The sequence below is a fragment of the Panicum virgatum genome, chromosome 9K, assembly GCF_016808335.1.
Source record: "Panicum virgatum strain AP13 chromosome 9K, P.virgatum_v5, whole genome shotgun sequence".
Taxonomy (NCBI): domain Eukaryota; kingdom Viridiplantae; phylum Streptophyta; class Magnoliopsida; order Poales; family Poaceae; genus Panicum; species Panicum virgatum.
The window spans coordinates 48558549-48571802 of NC_053144.1; the positions used below are offsets into that span (position 1 = coordinate 48558549).

Here is a 13254-nt window from a genome sequence, read left to right on the forward strand (position 1 = left end):
TGTATAATCAAACGCAAGCATAAGCTTTTGTTACGATAATCAAGGTCTCTATATATAGGTATGCCCTCTGAAGGGTCTAAGACTCTTAAGTGCTCTCGCTCTTCGCCTTGTCCTCTTGACTCGCACCAAAGAATTGTTTTTTCACGAAAACGGCAATGCCGATGAAGAAAAGACCACGCACCAACACTTTTCTACGCCTGCAAACAAATCAAACATGCGTAATCAGTATGATGCGCTAAAAAGAGAATTATTAGGATGTGTGTGTGTGTGTTTTGATAAGTTACCTGTCACGCTTGATATTCTCTCGCATCACATCTTCGATTCGCTTTAAACTAATAAGCTGTTTTTCAGAGATTTGGTCTAATTTGTCGAAGTTCTTGGAGATCCGTTCTAGTACGGTTGCTGGCGACCGAATGATCTGCAACACGTGAAGTTTGGTTTTATTAGAATTCTGATGTACAACCGTTAGTGCAGATTGTTGTGCATGGTATGTAGGTACATATTAAGGCTGTACCCCAACGCATGTGTTTATTTCTTTTCAAATTTAGTAGCTGCTACTCTTTATTCCAAAATACAGGTCATTTTAGTTCTATCTGAGCCAAACTTCTTTAATTTTTACCAAATATATTAACATTTGTAATACCAACTAAACCCACTAATAATACACATATAAGTAGTGGATTTAATTAGCAAAAATGATTTAATTCGTGTAGGCGTTGGCACAATTTTCCATAAAATCAGTCACAGATTGATAAGTTTGACTTAATAAAAAAACTAAAACAATCTCCATTAATTGAGATGGAAGCAGTATCTATCATGGGTATGCATACTACCGTCAGGGGAGAAACGCTAAGTTTGCAATCTAGCTATTAATTAAGGTTCTACCAATTATCACATACGTAGGGAATGTTTGGTTGGAAGCCACCCATTACCACATGCAAAGTACTTTCGCCACGGAACAGTATTTTTTGAGGCAGAGGAAACGGCCGCCGCAGACCTGTGGTGAGCCACACCGTGGCGTGGTGACCAATGGTCGTAAACCAAACATCCCCTTAGTTTTATAAAACTAGGAATACATCATTTACATGGGTACTCCCCCCATTCCAGATTATCTGTTATTTTGATTTTTTTTCATACACATAATTTTAATTATGTATCCAGATGTAGCATTTATCTAGTAGATGTATTGTAAAAAATATGAATCTTGAAAAATCGTAACGACTTATAATTTGAAACGTGGAGAGTATATATGTTTCAAGTACATCGTTGATTTTTTGTGGTAGATGGCTAAACGGTCATCTGTTGGGAAATTAAAGCAAACATTCTAAAGATCATGCATAAGTAGAAGAGGCCGGGCGCATGAACGAGCGCGACACAACAAAGCATCAAAGAGGAAGAAATCGATCGGCTACGGACCTTGTTCACCTCGGCCTTGATGACGACGCCGTCGGAGCTGTAGAGCCGGCGCGGGGTAATGTTCTCCACCGGCGGCGACCGGCTCATCATCTGGGGCTGCTTCCCGAGGAGCGCGTGCGGGAACGACGAGGAAGGTCGCCGGAGCGCGCGGCCGGCCAACCGGCGGAGCACCGCCGCCGCAGCCATGCTTACTGCTGCCCTTGCCAGATAATGTAGCAAGGCGCGCTCGTTTTTGGGACGGGACGCGACGCGACGCGAGACGAGACGAGACGAGCCGACGACGACTTTACTTTGGCTTGGCCGTCTTCCTTGCGCTTCAATCTGGGGGGCCAGCCATCTCGTGAATAAATAGGAGCCTCCTTGGGCCGTCAAACTCGATCGGAGTCGTGACGGGATCGGGATCGGGATCGGGGTCGGGGTCGGATAACGTCGTCATTACGTATCCGATCAGATCGAGTGGTTTGGTTAGCGCGTCCTGGCTGCGGGTGGCTCCTCTCGGGTCTCGGCCGTCTGATCGATCTGGTGGCGAATGGAACACCGGGCGATCGAGCAGGTGGCGAACGGAACGGAACGCCGGTTGGAGAACTATATCATCTCGATGCACTGCCAGAAAAAAGAAAAGGCGCCAAAGGAATGATGGAGCAACAAATGATCTATCTGAGCTGCCATATGAAATTCAGATACTTTAATCTCTACCTCCAGCACATGCCATACGAGGTACCACATCTGCTTAAGAGACCTCAAAAATGGCAAATCATCGTCAAAATATAACAACAGCAATGCCAAATTTCAGGAGGTTTTGTTTGTGAGACTTTTACCTATATATTCTTATGTTAAGTGCTCTTGACCTCTATATCTCTATTTTTTCAGTTGCACATGTATGTCCTACCGCCCACTTATCTTTACCCATATACACTTTTGGACGGAATTAACACTAACGGTGGCTAACGGAGATGGAAAAAGACAATTTTGCCCTTATGTAGAGGTGTTGCATTGAAAAGTTTTTATCCTGTATATCCTTATGAAAACTGATGTTAACCTGTGTACCTTGGGAGGTTTTAAACAGTTAGAGTCTGAGGTCACTGCCGGTCCATTTTTTTGTTTTTAATTTCAGATCTAATAAAAATAAAAAAACTCTAACCATAAATAAATAAAAAAAGGAAATCAGCCCGTGAGGTCCCGCAGCTCCTCCGGGTCGCAGAGCAGCGGCGGCAGCGCCTGTGGCGTGGCCAGCGCGGCCTCGAGGATCGCCGCGCCCTGCTCCCGCAGCGCACGCGCCGCCTTGAGCTGCTGCTCGGTCAGCCCCGCGACGGGGCCCGCGGGGAGGAAGAGGTACTGCACCAGGCGGACCACGTAGAGCTGCCGCCGTCGTGGCGCTCCTTGATGGACGCCAGCTCGTCCTGCGCCTCCTGCACGCGCCGCAGCCACGCGCGCACGGGGTCCGACGTGGCGGCGCGCAGGCAGGCGCGCGGCGAGCGGCGCGCGGAGGGGGCGGCGCTGCGGCGGCCCAGATCTGGGCAGAGCTGGTCCGGAGGAGGCGAAAGGCGGCGGCAGAGGGCGGCGGCGTCGGTGCGGGAGGTCGGGCCGATCCGACGGGGAGGGGAAGGCAAAGGGCACATAGGCAATATGGTCATTTCCATTGCTCAGACCCACCAGTCAGGTCTTTCCATCCATCATCTACTAATGGAATCTGGACGGAAGGGTACAGAGGTAAAAATAAGTTGGCGGTAGGACATACAGGTGCGACTGAAAAAAATAATGGTGTGAAAGTCAAAAGCACTAAACATAAGAATATACAGATAAAAGTCTTTTTTTTTTCTACAAGTGTTTACGGACATTATTTAGTGATCGAGGCTCACTGCATGCTGCTGGCTTCACCAGCTCCTGAACACAGATCACTGGCTGTCACTCTGATCTTCCGTTTGATCGATGAGTACCTGCAACACTTAGACAAGAAGCAAGATATCAACAGATTGTCTCGAGAAAAAAACCAAAGAGCATAGCTAGAATATGTATATATGGCATCAACGTATCTCCTAAGCATTTTAATTATCGTCGCAAACAAAAATAGATGAGTCGCTGCAAACCTGCAACAATTCAAATACGCACTGAATAAATAAAAAAAATGCAACCACGGCATTTGTTCATCCAAACAAAATATGGGCAGAACTGAGAAATCAATATTCCAAGATGCAAAACCAGTCAGCACGTTTCCCCCGAAATTGCTGAAGATCTCTGTTACGTGGGTTGGAGCAGGGCTGGATATCGAGCCAGTTGGCTCGGCTCGGCTCTACTCGTGGAGGACGGGAGGCAGATCACAGCCAGCGATCGGGCGGACGACTGGACGAGGACGAGCCCGTCCAAATGTTGAACTGTAACATCCGCCTTCTTTTAGCTCGCGAGCCAGCTTTTAGGAATGGTAAGATTTTCTAACGATCCCAGCCGAGTCAATAATGATCGAGTCGTGCCGTGCCGAGCAAGCTATGCCACGAGTTTCTTTATCCAGTTCTAATTGGAGCCATGCTGCCCATGCAGCAACTCTAGTCTGAACTGTTTAAGTACTCAGACTCCAGATCTAACTTAAAGTTTGCAATCAAAGCATCAAAAAGTTCAAAATACAAATTCAGAAGAAATATTAAAAAACACAGACCTCTTTGATTTGCAGGTCCATCGCCTCTTTGAAAAGCCCAACTTTCTTTTACAGAACCTTCAGTATGTACCTCCACTGATCATACTGAAAGTTTTGATATTCGAGGTAATTTCCAATGTTAGCAGCACTCTGAAAACAATACAGCACATGGAAATTGGCACTAAGCATACATGTTTGAGAAATTGAGCATAAAACCAAAAGCAAACTAATTAACTTCATTAGAGCTAACAAGGAGAGCAAATGTTTTCGCATTGTTAGTTCCATACTCACATATTGATGACGAACATTAATTAAGCAACATAATTGGACTTACAGTAATATGATAAAACTTCTCATGAAAGGCCTGTTTCAGCCTCCTCTCGTTCACTGTGGTTAATTCCACTTCATTCAGCAGCCTAAGAAGATCACAGACATCCTGCAAAGACACGAAGTTAGTTAGGCAGTGAGAAAGATGTTTTAACATGCTAAATTTGATGGTCAAGTTAGCTCATTGAGACATTAACTCATTTATGCTACATCTGCTAATACACACGGCGGTAAGATAACTAGCAGCTATGATGAAGAGAGAAGTTTGTAGCTAAATGTACACGAGTTGCCGGATCTACTGAAGTTTGCAGCCATGGCCTCTTTGTACACAAATTGTTGATAATTGATGCTAATACATACTGCTAGCTGGCTGTGGCTGGTAGCTGATGCTGGTTTGGTGTGAAAGAAAAATGTTGTTGGCTGGTTACAGCCGAACAGAGTGATTGTGTATTTTTTTTATAGAAAAAACAACATAAAAAAGTACAGGGAATAAATAATCTTATGGCCATCAATCCTTATCACGAGATAGCACTGATGTTTATAGTGATTCATATTTTTTGAAATAAAGATTGAGAACAATTGAATGTTTTTAAATTTAGCTTGAATATTAATTTAATTTAATTTATTTTAATATATTGTTGGAATAAAATCTAACTAAATCACATGCGTGTCGCACGTGCGTCTATGCTAGTTTTAGAAAAGCTCTTGGAAATGTTTTTATAAAGAAAAATGTTAACATTTTCTTTCCATCCGCACTATTTTCTCTTCCATTGTAGTAACCTTTTAGCATAATATAGCTTTCTAAAAAAATATCTTATCTTCTTCGTACGAGATCTGTTTTAAATTCCGATTGCACTGTTGTATTCTACGTGATAAGACGATTAAAACTAGATCTCACTTGCATATATTTTAAAGATGTTTTGTACTGGTAGCAAGTTGCTATATGTTATACACATAAATTGACACAAACCAGAATGTTCCGTACACATGAGTTGCCACACATATGAAATATAAGTTGCCACATATATAAGATAAAAGTTGGCATAAAAAATATTTATAAATTATCATAAAAATAAAGTTGCCAAAAAAAACTTAATCGATTATAAACATAATTTGCCACAAAACAAAATCTGTCATATAGATAAGTTGTCACAAACACAAAATGTCATACACATAAGTAATAGAAAAGAGAATTAGTATCAAACTCACAAGTTTATATATAAATTATCATAAAAATAAAGTTGTCACATATATAAAAAAAAGTTCCACAAAAATAGAATCTATTATGCACATGAGTTGCCACATATATAAGATAGCACATATATAAGATAATAGTTATTAAAAATATTTATAAGTTGTTACAAAATAAAATTGGCACAAAGCATGATTTGTTATGAACACAAGTTGCCACAAAAATAGAAATCGGTTATATACATAAGGTGCCACAAACATAATATGTCATACACATAAGTATTAATAAAAAGAGTAAGTTGTCATACGCATGAGTTTATATACAAATTGCTGCAACAATAATTTTTTCACACATGTAAAATAAAAGTTGCCATAAAAATAATATCTATTATACATACCAGTTACTGCAAATAGAATTGATGTTACACTTATACGCATGAGTTGATACAAAATAACAGTTGCTATACACTTAAGATGTCACTACATTAATATAATATACACATAAGTTGCTACATAAAAAAGAGCAAGTCATCATATAATTTGTTACTTGCGTAAAACACAGTTAAAACATATGCCAGTGGATCTAATTTTGTTCATCTCGTCGCTTAGAACACATTGGTGCAATCGATTTTCGAAACGGAGGTAATATGAAGTAGATAAAATATTTTTTTTAGCTAGCTTCATCGAGAAAAATTCTATTCCTCCTCACCCACGCGTGGGCATGCAAAATGTGACAGCCGTGGGCACATGGGATTTTGGGCCGCGAATGCCAGAATTGGGCCGGCGCGCGGTCGCGCACTCGCGCTGACACGTCGCTTACATTTTTTCCATTCCTCCTCACCCACGCGTGGGCATGCAAAATGTGATAGGAGCACAGTATTCTGGGCCGTGGGCGCATGGGACTCTGGGCTGCGGATGGCAGAATTGGGCCGGCGTGCTGACGGGCGACCAGGCGTCGCTTAGATTTTTCCTTTTATAAAAGCTTGGTTCCTCACGTGGTCGCGATTGAAGTAAACCGGGCCTTGGAATCTCGGCCCATAATCTTATTAGCGCTCCTGCCGCCGAAGCCTTCTGCGATCGATTGAATTGAACTCACACGCGCTATTCCTAACAGGCCCCCGATGAACAACCCATGATGAATGACACATCCCTTGCAAAAAAGAAAAAAAGAATGACACCGATCCTTTTGGCCGGCACACACGGGCACATCACCCCAGAGTCGCCCCGACGCTGCCACGGCAGCGTGCCACGCCATGTGGTTCTCCTAAACCACCAACGGCGAACTTGCCGAGTGCCGACCCGCCAGGCGCCCACGGGCACCGACCGCCGCGCTCCGTCCCGCCCGCGGCGAGCAAGCGCCCGGAGGCCGATCGAGGCACCAGGTCCCCCGTCACGGGTCACGTCCGTGCATCCCCTCCACGTACGCCGGGTCGCCGTCCTCCATGTGAGGCGGGGACGCTGGGGCGGGCGGACGGGCTCGACGGCCGGGCCGGCGGGGACTCGAGGTGCTCGCGCACCGAATGCCACATGACTCCGTGCGCGCCCCGCGCCCCCTCGGCCGAACATATGGCGGAGCTCAGTTCGCAGCGGGCAGTGGACGACGCGCACCGGCTCGGCCTCGGTCTGGTCTGGTCATCTGGCGCGAGCCCGCTTTGATTTGTGGCGGCGAGTCAGACCGCTCCGCGCGCGCGCGTCGCTGTCGCGCACCCTGCCTGTTGTTTTGGGCTCGAGCCCTGAGCTTAGCATCAGGTGTTATTCAGGTCCACAAATTTCTAAAATACACGTCTAAACCTCTAAACTTGCTAATTAGTTCACGTGAGATCCAAATTACCGTTAAACTTGTTAAACCACCGGCATGTCAAATTGGTTGGGTGTTGACGTGGACCTGACATGTGGAGCCCACACATCAGATCCACCTCCTTCCTCTATATCTCGCATATATCTCCTGCTCGAGCATGGAGGAGACTAGTGACGAGCGAGTCGCACGGCCATGGCCTCGCCGGCACGGGCACGATGCCGCACGGCGGCGGCAAGGTTGCGGCGGATGAGGCGCCAGTTTTCTGCCTCTTCCTTTTCCTCCCTTCTTCCTCCTCAGGCAGAATCGGTCGAGCGTAGCGAAATTCGCCTCACTCCTTCAATCGATTTCAAATCGCCTCCACTCACCCTTGCGCGGCACCCCAAGCACCTCCCCGTCGCCGTCCATGGCCTATTGGGCTGGGGGCTGAAGGTCCCCGCCTCGCCATCGCTGCCGCCCTCCACCGTCGACCCCTCTCTCTGACCATCCTCCTCTCCCACCGAATCGCAGCCCTCCTCGCTGTGCGCTGTCCCTACACCGGGCCGCCGGGCACTCCGATCGCGGCCCCGCCCTGTCGGAGCGCTGTCTGGACTCGCGATGGTGTTGTGTAGATGGGGCCGAGCCCGCGGCACGAGCGAACGACGGTGACAGTGGTGGACATGCACACACAGGGGGCGAGCCCGCGGCTCGACGGACGGGCTCGACGGACGGCGGCAGCGGCCGAGCGCCGGCCTGAGCAAACAACGGTGGGAGATCCAAGCGAGAGATGGAGGACGGAGGTGGATCCGACATGTGGGCCCCACATGTCAGGTTCACATCAACACCGAGTCAGCTTGACATGCTGAAGTTTAAGAAGGATAACGGTAACTTGGACATCACGTGAACTAATTAGCAAGTTGGGGATACAGATGTGAATTTTGGAAATTTGGAGACCCGAATAACATCTGCTGCCAAGTTTATGAGCCGGCGGTTCATTTTAGTCTTTGGGCTCGCTGCGAAGGGACCTGGGCGGCATCGGTCGCTCCACCATTCGCGGGGCGGGGGCGGGGGCGGGGGCGAGGCCGCATCACGCCGACCCGTTGTCCGTGGCGATCCAGCTGGGGCGAAGCACGCGCCCGGGCGGACGATGCTCGGGGGGGCATGGCAGCATATGCAGGGGCCTCGGTTTGTCCCGGTCCGCGCCGGCCCGGGCCGGTATCCATCGCCGTCACGTCACGAGACTTTTCGGATCGTACCCAGCCCAGCTGCTGATCCGCTTGGGCTCCTGTCCCAGGCTCTCCCAGCGTCACGAGGCCACCAGGTCGCTACGTGTTCGTGCCAAGAATTAAGCTCCGGTTAGGGTCTTGTAAGCTACTCCAGTCGCACGGCATCATTGTGCATCGAGAGCGCGCGGACAGAGTGCTGCCTGTGTCCGCGCCCGCCCCCCGCGTGCATGGGCTCCACACGGTTTCCCAAAGGCCAAAGGCGCCCTTTTCTCCCGGTGGCGGCCCTGCCTTTTCCAACGATGGAAGAGTACCTGTGCTCCTTACCTGCGCTGCCCAGAATCCTGCGTCGCTCCGTTTCCCGGCGGCTCCTGATCCGCTGCATGTGGCTTGCACGGTAGGGGTATGCTGCGCACGGTGTGAATGCCTGAATGGTGGCCGAACTGCCGGAGCAAGGAGGCATTCTGGCCTTCTGGGTACAGATTCCCGTTGCTACCTGCCTGCTGTTTGGCCTGGCTTTTGTAGCCGGGTTCCTTTTAGTCACAGCCGTCCGATGCCGGATGCTTGTATTTCCGGCGGCGTGCTAATTGCCTAATAATAATAATAATAATGATGATGATGATGATGATGATGATGATGATGATGATGATGATGATGATGATGATGATGATGATGATGATGATGATGATGATGATGATGGAGCAAAGCTTAGAGCACCGACGGCACGTGACCTGTCGCTCAAGAGACTCGGAGAATACTGAGACTGGCAGGCTAGCCGACTATGAAAAGCGGGAACAGGATGCAATCCGTGTTGTGCAATGAATTGGACCATTGGAGGAGGCCTTAGGCTCATTCAGTTTTCCCGAGGAGCAGCACTTGGTAGTAACACACACAGGGGAAAGGAGCACGAACAGCTTACGAGCGAGAGACAGCAATCCCTGTCCCCAGTGGGAGTCCTGGTGGTTGAAAGCTAGCTTGTCTCAGCATGTTAATGGCCAAGTGGTCGATCAGATCCCGCTGGCGCTTCAGAGGTTCAGAAGCAAGGCTCGTGAGACGCCCACCGACAGTGTACTATCCCAGTCAACGACTCCGGCGCGCCGGCCGTTGCAAAAATATACTACGGCCTTGTTTAGTTGCCTTCAAAATTTCAAAATTTCAAAATTTTACAAAATTTCTATCACATCGAATGTTTCAACGCATGCATAAAGTATTAAATGTAGCTAAATAAAATAATTAATTACAAAGTTTGTCTATAATTTGCGAGACGAATTTTTTAAGCCTAATTAACCCATGACGGAATAATAATTATCAAATACAAATAAAAGTAATATAATATTTTACACCAAAAAATTTAAGCATCTAAAAAGGGCCTACATGGCATAGTAGCACTGCAATGATGGCAAACATGGCTGGTCTTTCTTTCCGACATGTCACCGTGGGCTTCCCTGTGCAGGATCGCTACAGTCTCGCATTACCATCAAGCTCAGGTTTTTACCTTTTGGCCCCTGAGATGGCAGCTCGCTGTGAAGCACTTGCCCAAGGGCATGTACAATGGCCATTAATACGTCGTCTTTATACAGTTAATTGTGATTAGCGAGGCTCATTAATACTGATTTGGGACCGAACCGCGCGGTACCGCCGTCTCGCGAGACGACGGCACCGGCTCGTGCTCCGATGGCTTACGGCCCGCTAGACTCGCGTTGTATGACGCCGCCTCTACTTGCCGACGGCGCCTGCGATCCGATGCGGGAGCCCTGCGGTTCCCCAGCAGCGCGCCAAAATCCATCTATGGCGGCAAAACGGTTGATGCCAAGAAGCCCATGACAGCGCTGCAGGTGGGAAGCCATGGCACACCTGCATCACCTTGCCCCCACACTGACCGCTGCTGGGCCGGCCCGCTCCCTCCGCCGCGCCCGTTAGAGCTGGACCCATGCCGCGGCGCACGCCAGATCCGGATCCAGGACGCTGCCGCGCGCCTTGCCGCCACCGCGCCGCGAGAGGCATGATAGTTGGAGAGAGAGCGCGAGAGAGATGGGAGGAAGATGGTCGCCACCGCCAACACCAAGCCGCCCGCGCTGGGCCAGCTTTGTCGCCGCCCGCGCTGGGCCAGCTTTGTCGCCGCCCGCTCCTTGTGCTGAGAGAGAACGACAGAATGAGAGATGAGATGCAGAGAGGTCTGCTAAGAGAGATGAGACTCAGAGATCTAGAGAGATCGACAGACACGGTCAGGGATATTTTGGTATTTTATAATTTGATCCTTGGTATTTTCAAAAATCAACCCAAATGAGATTGTATTGTGTCCTACTGCATACAACATATAACAAGCAACAATATGGCACACAAAAATAAATTGTATGATTGATCACTATGTGTTTATGTGTCCATGCATGTATTAAATACCTAATAGATACACTAACAGGCATCCTATTATACAAGTTGTCAATTTTATTATCTTTGTGTGATATTCTAGACACTTATAGACAGTAGTTATCTACACCATTGTACATGGCCTAATGAACATCCTCTGATGAGGGGCGTGCGATCCAGTCAAGCGGCACGTTTCCTCCCCGGGCGAGCAGACCGAAGATGATGCTGCGGCTGCCGGCGCCCGGCGGATTCCCGGAAAGACATGGGGGGCCCTCTGAACTCAACCCCCACGCCACGCTGCCAAAAGGCTCTCCCTCTATCTTCCCCTCCAGCGCTCGGCGGCCAGCAATTAAATACCACCCTTCAAATCGCGTACAAGCACCGCGCGACACAAACCCCGATCGGGCAGCACCGCCACAGCCACCGCATCCTCACGAGCCACCTCGCTCGCCACACGATCGGGTCGGCGGCGGCCGCCACAGCCCACAGGCCAGCATGAGCACCGCGAACGGGAACGGGCTGGCGGCGCACCACCACCACGTCCAGGCGCCGATGCCGCCTCCGCCGCCGCCGCACCAGAAGCAGCGGCCGGGGCTGCCGCCGACGCCCCCGCCCTCCGCGCCCGGCTCCCACTCCCTGCACCACGCCGGCGCGTGCGTGGACGACGGCTCCTCGGCGCAGGCGCGCAGGGCGCACCGCCGGTCCCGCAGCGACGTCGCGTTCGGCTACTTCCAGCCGCCGCCGCCGCCGTCGCCGACGCCCAAGGCGGAGGCCGGCGGCTGGGGCCTCGCCGGCGGCGCCGCCGCGGGCGAAGACCTGCTCAATGCGTACATGAGCATGGAGAGCATGGACGGGCTCAACAACAACTCCGACGGGGACAGCCGCGGGAGCAGCGGCATGCGCACCAACGGCGCCGACAGCAGCGAGAACGAGTCCGAGGACTACGGCGGCGGCGGCGGAGACAGCCAGTTCCTTCTCTGGGCCGACGCCGGCAGGAAGAAGAGGAATGCCGCCGGCGAGCCCGCGCTGCCGCCGCCGGCGCGGCACGCGAGGAGCTTGTCCATGGACAGCCTCATGGGGAAGCTCAGCTTCTCCGCCAATGGGGAGCCCGGCAGATTCAGCCTCGAGTTCGGCGGCGGCGAGTTCACCCCCGCCGAGATGAAGCGGATTATGGCCGACGAGAAGCTCGCCGAGATGGCGCTCGCCGACCCCAAGCGCGTCAAGAGGTAGCCTCCGTTCCAAACACCCAAATTACTACTATCCCCTACCATAAAAGCCCGGATCCTCACATTACCGCCGGATCCTTCCATATACTCTTGCCACAGATGAAAAATAAGTTGATCACAATGTAACTCATCAAATTCATCGTTCTTGTTGTTCGCGCGCGCTGCAGGGTGCTCGCCAACAGGCAGTCTGCGGCGCGGTCCAAGGAGCGGCGGATGCGGTACATCGCCGAGCTGGAGCAGAAGGTGCAGATCCTGCAGACGGAGGCCACGACCCTATCCGCGCAGCTCACTCTACTGCAGGTTTGAGCACATTCCTACAGCGTTTTCAGACAGCGTTCTTGCTCGGTTTCAAAAAGAATCCATGACCTTTAGTCGTCTCAACTCCGTTCTCTTTTCGCGGGCAAGATGCAATTTCAAGTATTTTTGGTGACTACAATATTTTGTATGGGCCAAATGGAGTAGATTTTTTTAACTTTAAGTACACATCTAGCGCCATAGATAAACCTCTGAAGAGTAGTTTTGGTTCTATATATAAGTGGCTACAGCGTGAGTTCCGTATTGATCCGGAGACACATGTGATGACCGTCCAGTCTCTTATTAATTGGGAGGTAGAAAGTTATTTATGGAAATTGATGATGATACACAGCACTGATGACTGGCAGAAGTACATGCAAGCAGCTCTAGAGCGTGGGTGACCTCTGGCCATTCTTGTTCAAACCCGGGAGAAGACACAAAATGAAATCCAACATGGTGCAGATCAAGCAACTCCGAGTATTCGAAGAGAGACCAACTATATTGAGCAAGATGAGTCAGAAGAGATAGAGAACCAAAACATCGGACCACAGGGCCTTGCTGGTGAGGGAGAGATGATACATAGCATTGTGGACGAGATGGAGGTAAAAGACCAAACCGCAATGGAGATGGAAGAATATGAGGGCTCATCTGATGACGAGCAGTACTCATTGCCAAAAGAGTGGAAGGAGCATGATTTTGGCAATCATGTCGTAGAAGACGTACGAAATCAGGAGTGAGAGTACAGAGGGGATGAGGTAGTGCAAGGTGCAACATATCCAAACATTGAAGCCGTAAAAGATGCTGTGA

General features: G+C 49.7%; 1 protein-coding gene and 1 long non-coding RNA gene across 2 annotated transcripts; one reads left to right on the plus strand and one right to left on the minus strand.

Moving 5' to 3' along the window:
• Nucleotides 1-3245: 3245 nt before the first annotated feature.
• Nucleotides 3246-4705, minus strand: LOC120648745. The gene is made up of 3 exons (XR_005665071.1): nucleotides 4380-4705; nucleotides 4067-4195; nucleotides 3246-3353 (listed from the first exon to the last, which is right to left on the minus strand). It is a non-coding gene; the product is annotated as an uncharacterized LOC120648745 (long non-coding RNA).
• Nucleotides 4706-11149: 6444 nt separating this feature from the next.
• LOC120648746 (bZIP transcription factor 30-like) lies at nucleotides 11150-12498 on the plus strand. Its single transcript, XM_039925420.1, has 2 exons — nucleotides 11150-12153; nucleotides 12321-12498. Exons 1-2 carry the CDS (start codon nucleotides 11150-11152, stop codon nucleotides 12457-12459), a joined length of 1143 nt encoding a protein of 380 aa, XP_039781354.1. The 3' UTR covers nucleotides 12460-12498.
• The last annotated feature ends 756 nt before the right edge of the window (nucleotides 12499-13254 follow it).